At 29.4% G+C, this 18724-nt stretch overlaps 3 protein-coding genes across 4 annotated transcripts; 1 reads left to right on the top strand and 2 right to left on the bottom strand.

The window, feature by feature from the left end:
• Positions 1 to 851: 851 nt before the first annotated feature.
• On the bottom strand, positions 852 to 3932 carry LOC114169620 (PLAC8 family protein). Its single transcript, XM_028054858.2, has 4 exons — positions 3788 to 3932; positions 3186 to 3373; positions 1620 to 1846; positions 852 to 1286 (listed from the first exon to the last, which is right to left on the bottom strand). The coding sequence occupies exons 2-4, from the start codon at positions 3364 to 3366 to the stop codon at positions 1116 to 1118; spliced, it is 579 nt and encodes a 192-aa protein (XP_027910659.1). The 5' UTR covers positions 3367 to 3373; positions 3788 to 3932; the 3' UTR covers positions 852 to 1115.
• A 1765-nt stretch (positions 3933 to 5697) lies between these two features.
• On the top strand, positions 5698 to 7636 carry LOC114171074 (zinc finger matrin-type protein). Its single transcript, XM_028056330.2, has 5 exons — positions 5698 to 6106; positions 6192 to 6271; positions 6711 to 6786; positions 7017 to 7142; positions 7231 to 7636. The coding sequence occupies exons 1-5, from the start codon at positions 5789 to 5791 to the stop codon at positions 7378 to 7380; spliced, it is 750 nt and encodes a 249-aa protein (XP_027912131.1). The 5' UTR covers positions 5698 to 5788; the 3' UTR covers positions 7381 to 7636.
• A 2467-nt stretch (positions 7637 to 10103) lies between these two features.
• On the bottom strand, positions 10104 to 13594 carry LOC114173384 (uncharacterized). 2 transcript variants are annotated; one of them, XM_028057742.2, is made up of 2 exons: positions 13338 to 13594; positions 10104 to 10669 (listed from the first exon to the last, which is right to left on the bottom strand). In XM_028057742.2, the coding sequence occupies exons 1-2, from the start codon at positions 13532 to 13534 to the stop codon at positions 10372 to 10374; spliced, it is 495 nt and encodes a 164-aa protein (XP_027913543.1). In that variant the 5' UTR covers positions 13535 to 13594; the 3' UTR covers positions 10104 to 10371. The 2 variants fall into 2 exon arrangements, with proteins under 2 accessions (XP_027913543.1, XP_027913542.1); XM_028057741.2 differs by having other exon boundaries at positions 10104 to 10672; positions 13338 to 13560.
• Between the last annotated feature and the right edge of the window lie 5130 nt (positions 13595 to 18724).

Raw genomic sequence — 18724 nt, forward strand, 5'->3', positions numbered from 1 at the left:
TCTGGGGTATAACCATCTATTTAACTTTATTGATTACTTTTTAATGATTGTTTGTTGAACCTTAATTGCTAGTGTAGTGAGTACTGCAATCAAAACACTATCAAAATATAAATTTTATTTGAATGATCACACGCACAACTTTGTGCGAGAAATCAAAACCAACACACATGAGCAAGAACGAAATGTAGAAAAATCTTGAAAATAAGTGGAAAAATCAGTAAAAAAAATTCAAATGAGTAGAAAATTTAAACAGACAAATAAATATTAAAATGGATGGAAACATAGAGTAAAAAATGAGTTAAAAAAAAAGAGAAAACATGTAAAATGAAAATATTCGGGAAAAATCATGCAAATGATTGAGAAAAATGGACAAAGAACAAATTGTTAATTATCTCTCCCTTTAAGTGTATAGAAAATACTAAAATTTTCTTATAAATAGTGAAATTTTATTTATTATTAATTTTAAACTTTTCATCTCGTATACATAACGTTATAATATCATTTACTATTTATTGTTAAACTATACCTTTTTGTTTTATTAGTATTACATTATAATACTAACAATAAATATTGTAGATAGAGAGGGAAAAAATAGTTTAGAAAAATAATTTTATGTCTAACTTTTTTTTCCACCGCAATCTTGACGGATAACATCTTTCAATGCATGTTTACTAACTAAACCAAAGAAATATTGGTGCGGTGAATGCATTCTAACACAAACTATGGTTTGGGGTTTCTTGAATCCCAACTAGAAAACAAATTGTATAGCAGCAATCATCATTAACTTACCCACAAAAAGACATAGCAATTATGAATAACGTAAATCAAAACCACAAATCAAGATCCAGAAGGGTACAAATTAAAACACACTCCATTGTAAGTAAGAATGATTACAATATTGACAAATAAGGTAATGCCATGGCATATGTTGTTTCACTGGTCTTTCAATGTGTAAAAAGGGTACATATGACACAAAAAGAGTAATGTAACTAAGCATCACAAGCACTCAATTTTTATATACAAATGGCTATATGCTATTGTTCTAGTTTTTTTTTTTTTCCAGAAGAGAACTAAGAAGGTAAAACTGAGAAGAAACACGATAGTGTATAACTTCATCACTGTTTGGAATCAGGTTGCATTGTCTGGATTGGTGGAGCTGTAACTACAGCTAGCTTCAAGTTTGTGGATTCACTATTCCCAGATCTTTCGCATATCTCACGATACTCTTGACAAATGGCACAGGGATGACAGCAAAAATGGGTAACAAAATCACCACATGGTGCTTCCTGCACAAGGCAAGAACATCATTATAGCATATACAATCATCACTGCCATTAGTTTTATGAGACAACCAAATGTTCAATCATCAGTCTCTTCAAAAAGTGTTAAAAAGTAAATTTTAAACCTAATTCAATAACTCAATTCTATAAAATCAACTTTTAAGGTAAGATTTGCGACCACCGGTGAGATTTGCAACCGCTGCCTGATCTCTAGTTAATATAGTTAAATACAAATTCCAGGCCAGAGGTTGCAGAGAATTGTCAAAAGTTTCAAACACTAACAACAATGGGAGAAAATGTAATAAGAATTCATGTAAAGCACAGTTGTAATAGCATTACCGGTAAATTATACTTTGATCTTAAGGCCTTGCGATAGCCACAGGCATAACACGAAACAAGGCATCCCGGTAAACCCAAAAACAAGCCATCAGTTAATAAGCAGCAGGCTGTATTAACCACACTCCATAATATACAGTGCGTAACACATGATCCCAGGAAAGTTCCAGAACCCAGAATTTCAGCATTCTTCCCAAAGAGAAAGCAAGGACAAAGACAACCTATACAACCTGCACAGATGATAAATGTTTGCAGCCAATCAATTTAGATGATAAATAGCATTATCATGAATGTACAAAAAAGTTCATGAAGAGCAAGACAACACTAAAAGTTCACATAATTATGATGTTTAGTGTGGGCAAGACAACAAACACAATATAAAGGTTAACATTGTGCTACAAACAAAAAAAATTAAGAGCTTTTTCATCATGATCCTCATTGTTTCCTGTGTGCTGTTCTTAATTTCTCAGTTGGATGCTAAGATTTCATTGACATAATCCCTCATCCTGGTTAGAACCATCATCACAAGCAGCAACAATAGTATTAACCTTCTATCATTGACAATACACTAACAAAAATTAAGATCATGTGTCATAATTTCATAAACCAACCGTAACTGATCTCATTATTGTATCCTAATACGACCTTCAACCTCCTTCAATATTCCTTTTATGTTTTCTACCTTTAGTCAAAATTTTCAACAGTTAAGCTGTTATACATTTATAGTAGTTTAACTGAACACCTACAAAAATAACATGAAAATAATCCAATAAAGATAGAAAATAAAAGCTTAATAATGTAGCCTAAAATAATCCTCTCAGGGTTTTGAAGAAAGAATACTATCCAGCTATACAGAAAATGATTTTATCACAGAATAAAGAGAAATTTCCATATTCAGAGAACATATACAGAGTAAAACAAAGGGAGGGTGTAATAAAATGAATATGATACAAAGTTAAAACCCAAAACCAGCATTTTGAAACTAGAAGATAGATGTCTTTTATACATTATCAACAAATCATTGTAGACAACATCTTCAAATATTAAGTTTTGTTATTTATTATCCATGTTGTGATAATAAAATTGTTCATTCATTGCAAAAAGTACAATATAGATTTTATAATTACTAAATTAGTTCTAATTTCCATATCAATCAACATTTACTTAATATTTTCCTAAAAAATCCTGTGTATTGCATGGGTCAAAATACTAGTATGATACAAAGTTAAAACCCAAAACCAGCATTTTGAAATTAGAACTATGTAACAGAACAGCTGTGATCCTTTTATTTGTCATAGAGAACAACAGAAACATGATGTTGTGAAGTTCATGCTATGTGCTAGTTACAGAAAGCAGCCTTATGTGGTATTAACTACACAACTCCATTTTAATTTTATGGTTAAGATACGCAAAAAATAGTCTCCACCTAATGAACTCTCTAATATTTAAAATAAATGATACTTATCATGATTACGATCAAAGGAACACAGACACAACCAAATTTCCTCAAAACATAGTCAAGAGGCACCTTTGTATTAAATGAGGTCACAGGGTAAGGAAGTAGCATACAACTCTGCGTATCATCGAAACAAGCACAGATTCCAGAAGACCACTGAGGCTGCATTTGGTTTGATCCATTGCTATCAGGATGTTGTTCATCACGCTGAAGCGGAGAGACATGAACTACCTCTGAATCTGACTGCCCCAAAGGTATGTAAGCAGGTGGCACATAACCGTGCTGGTTCTTCATATTGCTTCTATAAAAATCAACAAATCAATCAAATTTCTTCCAATAATTCTCTAAAAGCATTTTATCAACATAAATTAGGTAAGACAGCGTGAAACCGATAAACCCCAGCTCGATCGCATCCAACCCAGGACGAAAAGCTCCAAAATTTGATTAAAAAGACAAATTTAGCATCAACCCAGTTGAAATTCAAATTATCTTCGATAAAAGATTAAAAAATGCGCCCCGTTAGTTCTCATTGCAGATTTATAGCACCTCAACAATGAACAAACACTGTAAGCTGAGTTTTCATTGTGATTTTAAAGCAAAGGCATAAAATTGGGCGAAATCAGATCTGACCCAAATGTTCGTTCTTACAAAACACAGACATCGGTAATCTAAGGAAGGGTGAATCGTTGACGAAGAAAAAAAGAAATAGGTTTACCTTGGAAGGTTGAGAAAGAGAAGCAATCGAGTAGAACTAAAATAGTGAGTTTTTCTTGCAGGGATGATAAAACCCAAATCTTTCTGTCTTTTCTTCACACCCGCATGGTTTTTTTTTTCTTTTCTTTGTATATAAAACAAACTATCATTAAAAGAAGTACCAGGAAAGTGTAATTGACGTAAATGTCTAATTTAGGTTTTTATTGTAATAATAGATATATCAATTTTTTAATTACATTACTATTTTTTATCATCATAAAAAGTGTACTTACACATGCAAAATCTCATTCATTATAAAGTTATTTTTTTCTAGTTCTCTTATACAAAATGTTAATTTTTGGTAGAGCTCCCAAAATGGTTTAGAATTTGATAGTCAATTTAGCTCATCATGCATTCAGATCTGGTTGGGTTGAAACTTTTTTACAAATTTAAATATGGGTTGATTTTTGACCCGACCCACCTAGAACTCGATTCACCCGGATTGAACTCGTGGTGAGCTTTATTGGTTCACCAATCCGCAAATAAAGGATCACACAAATATTTTTTTTTTTAAATTAGACTCTGCACTTGTGTCAGATTAGGTTGTTTTTTTTAACCAACATATAGATAATTTGTATTTTTGTAATTTTAGTTTGTATTTGGATTGTATTAAAATTTATTTTGATTTTAATTATAATTATATTTTAGTTTTGACCAAAAAAATAAAAAAAATGTATTTTTTTAATTAAGTGAACACGTGAGCCAACTCGTTTAATTCACCAATCTGTGGTAAACCAGATCGGATTCAAATTTTGTTGGCTCGTTAATAAATAAGCCAAGTTGAATTAACTTCCTAAGTGATAACTCCTGAGGAATCGAGCCAAGTCGGGGGTCGAAATATCCATTTTTACGGTTCTAATTTGTAGAGATTTAACAAACAGTTGGTGAAGTAAGCTTGAGTGAATTGCGCGACCAAATCAGAATAAGCGCACTAACGCTCTGTTCGCTTCTAAAGACTTACTATAGACGCAGATGGGAGAGCGAGTGATACTCATATTCGTTTCTACAGATTATTGTTCATATGTTGCGATGGATTTGGGAGAGATACCCAAATCTTCATCCTCCTAGTTGAATAGATTTGAATATAAACATCTTGCAGTTACTAAATTAACCTTTACTCTTTTATTTTTACATACCTTGCTTTACTGTGTATTGGCAGTACAAAAGATTACGGAATTCAGAGGGAGAATGTTTGAAGACTACTTTGGTGTATTGCAAATCTAATAGTCCATGAGGTACATACCATTAGAAGGGATCAAATCCCATATTTATTGGATCGACTCTGTGTAAAGTAAAGAGGGATTCGATCCTATTTTTACGAAAATTTGATCCTCATTGTTTTCAAACATTATTAAAAAATAATATCAAAAAATATTATTTTATTAATTTATATAATTAAATTTTTCAATCTTAATGGTAAAAAATAACAAAATAATTATAACTTATACAAATATCAATTTATATTATTTATTATACAAAGGACAATATAATAATTTATCTATTACTTGTATTAAAACATTCTTTTTAATTTATCGCATCAATCAAATTACTCACAAACTTTACAATTAAATCTACTCACTATCACCTCTAAATATCTTAAAAAAAAAAAACAATACAAAATTCACTCTCAAATCTATTCAAATTCATCTACTCTTTCTCTCTCAAATCCATCTATTTAACTAAACACAGCCTAAATCTATCGATTTAATCCTGATTGATAATCAGAATTAATTTTAATTATTCCATTAACATATTTTTATTTATGGCGTTGATAGTTAATAGGTATAATACATTTCTATAAATAATCATGAATTATAAATAAATAGTATCATTTAGTTCTATAAATCTTCCTCAAATCAATATATTTTCGGATTTTATTCATTCACTGTAATCGCTAAAGTTATGTAGTTCTTCTACTTTTATTCCTTTGTTCTACCTGCATCATTTTGAATCATCCATCACCATGATTTCTTCCACCATTCTTCACTCATACCCCTCTTTCAAATTTCACCCTTTTCTCAAACACCCTTCTCACGCAATTCCCCTCAAACCCTACCCACCCATTTCCAATTTCAGGAACACCAACCACACCTGCAAGGCGCTCTTCACCGACGATGCCCCCTTCGCCGCCGCAATCGGCGCCTGCATGTTCACCTCTCTGCTTCTTCCCGTCGCTGCTTCCCCGGAAGATGACGAAGACGCCGACTCCGCCGCCACCACAACCGACGCAAGGCTCGCCGTCATGGGGATTCTAAGTTTCATCCCTTATTTCAATTGGCTCGTATGCACTCTTCTTTCTTCTTTCTCAATTCTTCCATTTTTCGTTATCAGTGATACTGTCATCACAATCTTCACTTTTTTTGCAGAGTTGGGTTTTCGCGTGGCTCGATACTGGCAAACGACGTTATGCTGTCTACGCACTTGTTTATATGATTCCTTATCTCAGGTTCCTTTCTCATTTCTTGTAACTTGTATTTCTTTCTCTTACACTGCGCGTACTCTGTTCTTTACAATTGCTATCAAATGCTAATTAGAACTTTTAACCATTTACTCTATGGTTCTGTGTGGATTAACTTCTCTTTTATTAAAGAAGAAAAATAACAAGGTAAAATGAAATTGAGTTTCTCTTTCAAATTTAAATTATTTAAATTATGTTAAACAATTGAGATGATAAGTTTATTCGGGTTATGCAAGAAGTTAAATTCATTTTTATCTTGTTTTTTTCTCTTCTTATCCGAACAGGATATTTGTATTATTCACTTGATGCATGGCCAGAGAACAATTAGTATCCCCAAAGAGCATTTGATTAGTAGTGTTACTTTGATTTGTAGTGTTACTTCTATGCGAGGTTTTGATTTTACTTGATAATGGTTGTAATTCATCAGGTCAAACCTATCACTGTCGCCTGAAGAAAGTTGGTTGCCTATTGCTAGCATTTTATTCTGCATCGTTCACATTCAGGTTCGAGCTCATCATCATGCTTTTATTTTATGTACATTTCCCACGCCATGCCAGTTACAAGTCTTGGATTTCTCGACTGAAATTTGATTTCACAATTGAAATTTTGGCCGCAAAAATTTGTTTTAGAACTTGACTAGACTTGAAAATATCTAGTGCTAAAACTCTGGCTTATACCAACCATGTTGTAGCTCATGTTGTTTTCATATTGATTAGAATAATTAACATTGCAGCTGGAAGCAAGCATTAGAAATGGAGATATTCAGGGGTTTCAGCTATTCAGGAATGTCGCAGATCAGCTATCATCAAATAATAGGAAAAAAAGTCATGTGAATCAGCATCAAGAAATGACTGAGGAGGTGCTCTTTTTCTGTGTTAACATAGTAACTTTTTGCAAATAAGTTGTGTATTTTTCACTGACATTGATTGCAATTGTTCTGAATTAAGGGAAGCAAGAAGGAAAAGAAGAACCTGCCACATACCCAAGAACGATCAAGAGATATTGGAGGTTGGGAAGATTCACAGATACCTTTGCAACCCCGTCAGCACTTGAATGAAGACTTGGACGATGATGACAAAGAAAGAAGCAAGCACTGAACTTGGAAAATTCAGTCAAGTATCAAGCCAAGTTCTGGTACCCCTGAGCTGTTTGTTTAGTTTTTTGAGGCGTTTCAATGAAACTATAGCATTGTCTTAATTTATGTTGCTCAGTTTTCATGTTGGCATCATGAGATGAATTCTTTCATGGCTGGTTTTACTGGATGATATTGAAGGTGCCATATATAGACAACAAGAATATTGTATACTTATTCTTCTTCCACCTCACTTTTTCTCAAAAATTTTTCCTTTCTTTCGTCTCATTAATTCGGTGATGTCTTTTACAGTTTTCTTTTTGTAGAATTTATTGTGATGAACAGTTGAATTTATTGTGATGACTACATAATACTATGTCAGAGATTATGCATTGGAAAAGCCGTGTACTTTTCTTCTACTGCAACTATATCCTATATCCAGCTGTTATAATTGCGGTTTCCATTGGTTTGTATCAATCTGTCAGAGCAAGAAAATCCGATTGAAACTAAGTAGTTGATTTCATTTGGTTTAATATTTGGGGTCCAGATCTAAACTAAATAAATCTAAATTTTATTAATCTTGCTATAGCTCAAGAGTTTACTAAGTGTGAACATTGGATGTGTAATGTGTTTGACTTTAGTTAGTTGTAGATTATGTTATAATATTATAGATTATTATTAGTATTGTTATATTTAAAAATATTTGAAAAATTAGAAAAATAGACTCATGATGGATTGTGTCAATTTCGTAATTGAGTGTAAAGTTATTTTACAAAAAACCACCAGACAAATTTTGGCTTCATTCTCATTTTTCAATCCTTTCATCTCGTATTTGCATGAAAATTAATCTAGCGTGAAAAGTAATCTAGCATGAAAATATCTTGACTGTTTAAGATAGTGTTAATAATTGTTTCCATATAAATAATTATAATAATATGATTGAAAAAAGTTTGTTAAAAATTACAGTAGAAAGAATAGAAAGTGAGAATAAACGTATTTTATTCTTACAAAACAAATGTAAATCAAGATATCTAAACTTCTTAAAACAAAGGTAAATCGATCGAATCTTATCGATAAGTTTAAAATTAAATTAAAATAAATTTTTAATGACTTTTATATTATATTAAAAATTAAATTTAAATTTAAATCATTCATTCATTAGTTTAATGATTTTTTTTATCTAAAATAAAAATATTATGTCCAATAAAAAATCACCATATTTAATTTACGTACAGAATAAGAAATTGGGAATGAATTTGAATGAGACAATTGGCATGACAGCACCATTGATAGCAATTGATAAATTAAATTGTTGATGACGACGTAGTGCTACTTCCCAGACCAACCTTCAAAATTAGATTTATATTTCCTTTTTGCTAAGGGCATAAAATGTCATTGAAACCAATTTTTGTCTTTAACATAAGAACTTAGTCTAATATTTTTTCTTTTTATAAAAAATGATTTAATGAATAAAGAACTTATTTTTTACAAGCTAAAAGAGAATTAGCTGAGTCTATATATAAGATGCCCTAATTAAGAGTGTCTTGGTCAATGCTTTGATGAAAACCAGAAGTAAATATATTTAACCAAAAACTGAGTTGAATATATTCTTATTAAAGTGAAATAGAAGGTGTTCCCTTGAAACCTTCTTGAAGATGTTTTCATTAAAATTGGAGTGAAGTAACTCTAAATAAGACCTTGCAAAAAAAATTAAACAAAGTTGAACATACTTTAACCAATATTGATTATCTAAACTAAGTTAAAAAATATTTTAGAGATAAATTTAATAAAAAGCATTTTTCAAATAATTTTATTCTTCACATTTTATGGACTAAAAGTCCTAGAACTATTACAGTGGCTAACTGAAGTTATAGGATTTAAGGTAAAAATGGAACCTAGGCTTGTTTACAGCCATTAATTATAATTATAGCAAGCATGCAGTAGTTATATCTTGACTATTTTAACCACTATATATCCCAAGAAATTATATTAATACTATACTAATAAATGACATAATTTGACAAAAAAAATACATACTATAAAAAAAAAAAAAAACAAATTGAGAACCTATAAAATAATAGGACAAAATTGAAAAGAAAATAGTATAAGAGTAAGAAATAAATGCATAATCAATATACAAATTGAAACATTAACTAATTTCATTAAAGTTTGCTGCTGGTCCCTATATTTTCTTTTTCTAAACTGTCATTGTCGAAAAATGTTGTAACCAAAGGTCAAAGATTAGTTAAAATTGGGCTACTTTAGAAAAATTATTACATAAAATAAAAAGTAGTTAAAATTTACTTACAAACATATTTTTTGTTTGTTTAATGGGGACACTGGAGAGTAATAATATTATGTTGATGTTTTTCTATTCGGTCCTTGGGATTCGACTTCTCAACTCCATTTATTATAATGATAACCGAGAAAGTTACAGGTAACTCTAATGCAAAATGTGATAACCAACAAAAACCGATAACGTTGACCTTTTATGGTTTTAAATGATACCTAGATTTTCAACAAAATCTTTAAATGCTTCCTCTTCCAAACTTTTATTTCAACTCGGTACATACAACATTGATTATTACATTTATAAACTAAAATTTTCTCATATAACAATTTTATAAAGTGTATTATTTAGCTAAAAAAAGAAAAAGTTACAGGTTCGAAGAAGCATAATTCATGTTATCTTTGATGTGGAAAAAAATATATATATTGTAAAAGAAGAAGAGGAAATGAGACGATATATTTATGAGTAAAAGCATAGGCATAAGTGTGATATATAAAGTAGCATGAAAACAGAGAGAAGAAACATACATGATTATGCATAAGGTGGTTCATGGGTAGCTAGATAGAAGGTAGTGGGTAAATTTACAAAACCAACCACTTACTCACTCACTCACACAACCTTGACAAGTGTTGTGTTGTGTCTGTCTTTTATTTATTTTGTATTACTAATAATATAATGTCTTAAACAAAGGTTTTGGTTGGTTGGTCGGTTGAGTGCAGTTGGTGTTCAAGGAAGAGTGTGAGGCTTCTCCAAGTCCTCCAGACTGGTGGGGCGGAACCAGGCCTTCTCCTCCAGCACATCAGAGTGGAAGGGGCGTTCTCCGCCGCCGGTGGTGGAGGTCGGAGGAGTAGCAAGGTGGTCGCCGGGAGGCCCAAATACCCCAGTTTGTGGGTGTGGGGCCCAGTACTTGCCGGATTGAGTGGCGTGGATCACATCGTCTGGAACAGGTCCAGACTGGATCTGATCATCAGGGTTTTTGTCGTATAGTGAGCTGCTGCTGTATGCTGCTCCTCCACCTGCTTTCCTGCTTCCATGCATTACAATATACAAATTACGTAAATTACGTTATTTAGTATCAAATGATTTTTTTTATAATATTTTTTAAAATAATGAATGATAAATGTGACTAAATTTATAAAACAAATACAGTTTTGAAACATAGCAGCGTAGTAAATGTACATTAAGTACATTAGGCAGCACGTGGCAGTAATGGTATGTAGACGATGGTTAGGTGTCGAAACAAAAAGGTGGAGAAGCACGTGATGGGTATATATGAGCCTATCAAGATTTGGACCACCAACCGACCCGATTAAAGTATTCACCACGCATTTTCCACGCCTTCTTCTTCAAGACCCATTCTAAACTTTTATCATAATTGTAATGTAGGACATGACTCGTAAATTTAAACAAAAAAAATAATATAAAAAATGCATGATAAGTAAAATAAATTTTACATGCTGGTAGGTGAATAAAGAAAAAATAGATATTAAAAAAACACGCTTCGAATTATAGATCATTCAACCCGAAGGTAAGAGTTGGACAGGTTGATACAGATAATAGTAACACCATCAAAAATGTTTTTTTTAGCAGGCAGTACAATGGCATCATATAAAAATAAAAAACATAAAATTATTGAAGCATGGAACTCGCGTCTGATGTGTACGTGGAAACTACAGCTAAGCTGCTCTTACAGCTAAATAATTCAAAAATTAATTAATTACGAATTTGTGTTTAAACCAATCTCTAATGAAGAAAGGGAAAAGAAAAAGAGAAAAAGTTCAAAGTTCTTTTAGATAGTGGTTGTATATCAGAATAAGTATCACTTTTAGATAGCAAATATTACCCATTGAATTAAAAGACCAAACATAAAAATTGAGCTTGTGTGTCAAAATATGCGTGCATAAATAACAGTGGCAGACAGTGTAGACATACCAATACCTAAGGTACAAATACAACAGACATTACTTAGTGGAAAAGGCCCCGAATATAAAAGAAAATGAAAGTTGCAAAAATATAGAACCATAAGTAATAACGACAAAAATATTTAGAGCTATTTTAATTTTTTTAGTCGCACGAATACAAAACTTTGAAGTGTGTGTTTGTTTAAATAAAATACACATCACAAAGTTCAAATTAATTGAAAGTTACCCTCACTATGTACTGAGATTCCAAAGCTCCATCTAATCAGAAAACTACTCCCCCTAATTAAGAATTGACGTTCAGATTGTTAAAAAACAGGTTTTGCAATCTTAAGGGCATACTTAAAAATACTAATAAGTAGTACGAATAGAACGGCCTTTTACACAAAAGATAAAAAAGTTCCTGGCCAGATAGAAACAACCCAGGTCCCCTTTTCTAATTTTCCATCATCAATTAATAATAATTAAAAAATCAGACCCCACAGAGGCTAACCTTATCTTATCTTATATATTTTCCACGTCGATATATTTTCCATTCAAGTTAAATTAAAACCATGATAGACCAAAATGTCTATCTCAACAACAATTATCATATGGGTATGACTTAGTTAGGATAGGCCCTTCATTAAACCAATTGCAAGTCATAGTTTTTTTGAAAGCTAAAGGTAGATAATTTAGAAAAGTTCATATAATGTAGATTTAATAAAAATAATTAATATATACTTACAACATAAATAATAATAATAATAATAATTAAAAAAAAAAAAAACGTTGGCAAAATGTTGAAAAGTGAAAAGAAGCAATCAAGTTGATAGTTTCCCAGGGTACAAACACTCACGGAAAGGGACATGGTGGGGGGATTGAGGGGGATGAGTTGGAAAACAATTATCCTCATCCACTTTTCTTTGCTTTGTCTTTGGCCTCCATGGACTTGATATTTTCCGTTGTCAAATCATACGTTTCGTACACATCCAGAAAGATAAAAGATAATAGCGACCATGGATGAAGATGCCTTTCACTTTTGTTCCTTTCATATTATGCTGAATGCCACAGAAGGGGGAACGTAAAAAAAAAAAATTATGAACAAGGGGAAGGAAGATAGATCATCTCAGTACAGGACAACCCAAGATGGAAGGAGATATAGACATTCCACTAAAAATATTATAATAATAATAATAATAAAAATAATAATAATAATAATAATATTATTATTATTATTATATAGAAATTGGCAGCACACAAACCCAGAAGGCTAGATATGATGTCACCCAAAAAAAGTTTGGGAAGGAACCAGATAAGGAATGGGAAAGATTATGAACAGAACAATGAAAAAGTGAAAACCAGTGATAGGGATCAAGAAAAAGCAATTCTAGACGTAGGGGTAAGACAGTAACAGTTTCCAAACGGAACTCTTCTTTGCACGGTCGCCTACAAAAAAATCTTCCACCAAAAGGGGGAAATTATATACACGGAGTACAAAATAGGCGTTTCATCCAGAGATTTCCAGAATAATATACTACTAATTTTTTACTCCAAAAACATGAGAATATTAGAAAATGACACAGCGATCTCCAAAAGATTCACGGATTACTCAACACAGTAAAAACACTACCAACTGCAAATCAATAATCACCAGCATCCACAACTCAGATCACAAAATTTTCTCATAATCACCGTTTGAGGTTTAATTTGTACTTAATTAAGCATCATAATCTAAATAATGAGAGCAATTCAGCATGGAAAAAAGAGAGAAAAATTTAAAAAAAAAAGTACCTGGAAGATGGAGGAGGTGAAGGGGATTTTGAGGTCCAGATCCTGTTGGCGACGCGCTTCCCCAAGGCGGTGATCCCTCGGCTACTCGAATTGGCGGCCATACAATGAGAAGAACAGAGAGAAAAAACGAAAGAGAAAGAGAAAGGGTGTGTGCAGTAGTAGCTTGAGCTTGGTTTGTGTGGTAGTTGAGGATGCATATATTTATACACAAAAATTAAATTAAATAATAATAATAACGAGAAGGTAGACACACACAACACAAGAAAGATGGTGCCAATGCCGCTTCAACTTTTCGTACCTAACACGTACGCACAACGTAACAGTGTTCCTTAATCCCGTTCATTTCCTCGCCCACGCCGTTACTATTTTAGATACCATTCACGCCGTTATTCACATCGTATAAACATAATAAACTATTCTTCACCATCATTTTTAATTTTATTAAAACAATTTTTTATTTTATAAAAACATAATTATACAATTGTGATATAATTCCCTCTCTTAAAATAACTAAAATATTTTTAGGTTATTTTTTTAGTTGAATTAAAAAAAATGTTCGCATACGTCACACCATACTTGTAATTATTATAATAATAATAGTAGTCGTACTTAACCACATCTTATTTTATTACCTCTTCAGTACAACTTCTAAAATGCATAGCTTTACACGAATAATTTAATTGTAGTGGCATGACTGATTTAAAGACGAGATAAAAAATGAATTAAAGTGGAATAACTTTATAATCATTTTATAAATATTATGTAATAAAATTATTGAACTATTTTAATAGGAGAAGGAATATATACAGGTAATATTTTAGTATATACCAAATAAAATATACTCATTTCACATCACAAAATAATGATATTTTAATTATATTTAATTTTAATTTTTAATTAAAAGTTTAATGCGCATTATTATATTATTACAGTCAGTTGTAAGGCGGGTAGGTTTTTTTTGAAGCATATCAAAGTATTATTTTGCATATGTATTGTGACATTCCTCACATAAAATCTCATAAATAGTTTAAAGAGTGTCTTTTGCAATCATGAAAGATAAATAATGCTCAAAATTTTCCCTTATATTCTCAACAAATTATTATGCACAAACTCTCCCCATGAATTACAATAATTTCACAAACTTTAAGTTTTTATAAGTAAAACATCATTCATTGTAACATACGATGCACATATACGATATGATACGTATATAATACGTTAATATGTTTATGTCTAAAATAATAAGATACAATATGTGATAAATACGTTATATATGAATATTAAATAATATACAATAATTATTTAAAAAATATAATTATTATATAATTGTTATTGTGTAAATCTAAATTTTCTTATTAGAGACCAATTATTTTGATAACCAAAACCTGATATTTAATGTTAGTCACCATTTTAGAAACCAATTCGTAATTGAAACTATTTTAATTATCAATTTAGAGACCAATTATAATTTTTTGAAACTATTTTAGTTGTTAATTTGGTCACTGTATAATGACCAATTTTTTTTGTCACTAAAATTGGTCATTATTCAAATATTTTCTTGTAGTGTATTATGACTTTATAAATTAGATACTTCATTTATAAGTATCGATAAAATATCTTAAACTATCAAACACACTACGTGTCAGACACAGATACGTGATCCAAGTTGAAGTATCGGTGCATCATAAATTGTAGTAATTTAGGATCGTAAACATCAACTAAATAGATTTGGATAAATTTAAAGTATATTCTTATATTTTATTCCAAATTTGTTATGTAAAAATCACACACACAAAAAGTAAAACAATAACCATTGAAGCATATAATTTAGTGATTTCTACATATAACTAACATATACATTTGCTAAAGTGACTCATACTATAAATTCAATTAACAATTCAGACAAAACTTGTTATATTAACACATTGACACTTAGATGTAACTACCTTTCTACGCATTTTAAAAAGTAATTTCATTTTGATATAACTATTCATTTCAAATATGGAAACGATCATGCCTAAACCTCAAGTTAAAACAAATTAAGGCATTAATTTAGGCAAAAGAAGAAACTCTAATTCTATAAGCAATTAACATGATCACAAAGAATATTAAACACACACACAACTGTTATCTCGAATTTGCATCTTCAATTTTCTAAGCATTGATGTTATTTAGTTCTATCAAGTAGCTCTAAAACATTATATTTTCATCAATTTTCTAACCTTAAATGCAAACAAACAAGATTTTTACATAGAATATTCTATTTTAAAAAGGTTAACTAAAACTGATAAATTTTATTACCTAAACTTTTACTCTTATCGGAAAAGTTTGGGTTCATTACGTAAATTATTTTCTATTTAAAACTTTATTAGTGTCCCACAATAAGAACTATCATTAATCCTCAATTAGTATAATAAACAACCAAATTATAAAAAAGAAAAAGATTAAATTAATAAAAACTCAAAAAATATTGACAATAGAAACAAAATTGAGTTATATATATGAATTTTTAAAACGAATATTCCCAACCATAATTGAAACTCAAACCCTAATTAAGCAATTCAAGTGTGTTAAACTCTGAGTCAACTTTTATTGCATGTGTTGATTTTATTTATTTTTTAATGGATCGTGCATGTGAATAATAACAAATTAAAATGTTCTTTATGCATGATAAAATAATACTTTCAACTGTTAAAAAAAAAAAATCCAAAAAGCAGATGACTATTTTTGGAACTCATGAAAAATTACTTGTAATTATTACCCGTGTACATTTTTATGAAAAGTAAAATGAAACACCTATAATAAATGCATTCCAATTAAAGTGGTGTTTTTGGTTAAATTTAAGAGGTTTCAGTCAAATTAAGTTATTGTTTTAAAATTAAATAAATATAATGTGTTGAAATAGTTATAGATTGAATCTAACATTGTTTCATTAATTGGTATTACTAAGGTGTAACTTTCTTTTGTCAAACAGTGTTAAATACATATAAAACAATTAACATAAATTGTTAGTAATAATTTACATATATATGCACGTTTTACTCGTTGACATTTATTTTATTTGTCAAGTGGTCCAAAATAACTACTTTTGTTGCTTTTGCAGTTCCATGTTTGATGAAAATATAATATTATTACTGGATCAAGAAATACATTATTAAAAATACGTATAATATTGTAACTTTTAGATTTGATCCCAAATTTTATAAATAATGAATTCAACAAATAAAAACTACATTATCTCTATGGAAAAAATATAAGAATTTAATTAAATTCAAAGAAAGAAATATAAAAAATAAAATACTAATTACTTCTTTTTATTATATTGAAATGTTCAAACTTTCAAATCATTGATAGAAATAAAAAAATAAATATGAAGACAAAATCGAATCAAATTATTAATTAAGTCCTAAAATTAATATAATAACATGAATCAAAGAAAAAAAATATATATATAAAAGGACATAGGGAAAAATAAGACACCCTATCCAAGATCGAACATCATTTTCATCTTCAATACAAGACAAAAGAAGAAAAAAGTTCTCAAATGTCTTAAAAGTTCTCAAAGTTTATATAAAACTGAAAATTGAATTACAAAATAAAGAATTGAAGGTAAGTTATTAGAAATTTCAAATTAAATTTACGAAACATAATAAATCTTAAATGAAATGTACGTCTCGATTGTAAACTATATTTAGCCAAAATTTCAAAATAGATAAAAAGAATAATTTTTAAAATAAAATGTATTCTTCAAAAGGTGGAAGTCATGTTCATGTTTTCATTATCTTTGAAAATCATGTTTTTCATGTCTCCTTTTGACTTATTTTTTATCTAATATACCTATTGTTTGTGTTTGCACTTGAATTATAATCCTCGTTCATTTTTTGTCGGTGAGTCTTACTTTCATAGCTTCAAAAAATTCAATTCAATCCTACAATTATTATTTACACCTAACATTGTGAAGAAAATAAATTCTAAAAATTAAAAGAAGACTCTTCTATTAAGTAATATCATGTATAAATAGTTACTATATATTATAAGAATGTTTTTCTCTTTTTATTTTTTCTTATTCATAACTTGTCAATGAATTATTTAAGTATTTTATCATGTAAGAAAAATCATGTATAGATCACTTGGTATACTGTTATATTGAAAATTTCATTTAAATGATTTTAATATTATTAGAAGTATAGATTAAAAATTTCACATCAAGTAAATATAATAAAATTTAAACAAAAAAAAAACTCACAAATATCAATTACTATATGATATTAAAATAGTGTCAAATTTTTTTACATGAACAATTTATATATTTCAAATATTTAGGACATTAATTTTTTACCATAACAAAATAAAAAAATTATAACAAACACAACGTAAAATTCGATTTTAATTAAAATATGCTAATGGCAAGTTAACAAATTATGATTAAATTAGGAATTATCATGCAATTGATAACTGCTCACTCTTATAATAAATAATTTTAAAATTTTTATTTAAGATACTTTCATTTTCATCTGATTGATTTTGTAAAGTCAATATTTAAAATTAAAATCATAAAATGTGTAAATTATCGTTCAAGTGATGTTTCTTTTAATTCAAATCTGTGAATGTTAAGTTTTTATTGATTTTATATGTTTTATTTAAAAAATAATAACTTTGCCAACTAAATTAATTAGATTTATCTATAATGTTAAGTGAATTATTTTTTACTATAATAAGCAGTATTATTAGAAAAGAATAACGCGTATCAGACACGGACCGTTGAAAGGAATAATGGAATATCCTTTCGCATTTCTTTTCCTCATTAGTGTCTTCTTTCTCTTTCTCTATTATTTGTTTTAAACTTTAAAAAAATAAATTCTAACACAACTTTGTAATTAAAATTAAATTTTCAAAATTTCACGTGTGTTTGATTCGAGTTTTTCCTGCCACGTGTAAGTACGAACGTACGGTACGTGTGAGAGAGAGATAAAGACCGTTGAACATTCATTCCCAAACGGAATCAAAGAAAATAAAAACACGTTTCGCGAATTTGTACTCCGTGAATTAGTTATCGGTTAATAAAAAAGAGTGCATAACTGTTAGACGCTACCATTATTCAGAATTTATTCAATAATATTTATTAGAAAAATTATATAATTATCTCTTATAGAGTAATTAAAAACTATGTTAAATCAAACTGTAACACTTATCAAAATTTGACGGCGATATATATGTTTTTTTCTCGTAATATCAAGTAAATTTTAAAATTAATCTATTTTAAAATTTTGAATGAATTTAATTATTTATTTTTTAAAAACGTGGATTTAGTATTTTTAATCAAATTTTGTTATGTTTATTCAATATTTTAAATACGTTTCATAATAGTATTTGACTTAACATTAAAG

Source organism: Vigna unguiculata, chromosome 2 (genome assembly GCF_037176805.1).
Source record: "Vigna unguiculata cultivar grain cowpea cultivar isolate G323 ecotype 2 chromosome 2, ASM3717680v1, whole genome shotgun sequence".
NCBI classification, from domain to species: domain Eukaryota; kingdom Viridiplantae; phylum Streptophyta; class Magnoliopsida; order Fabales; family Fabaceae; genus Vigna; species Vigna unguiculata.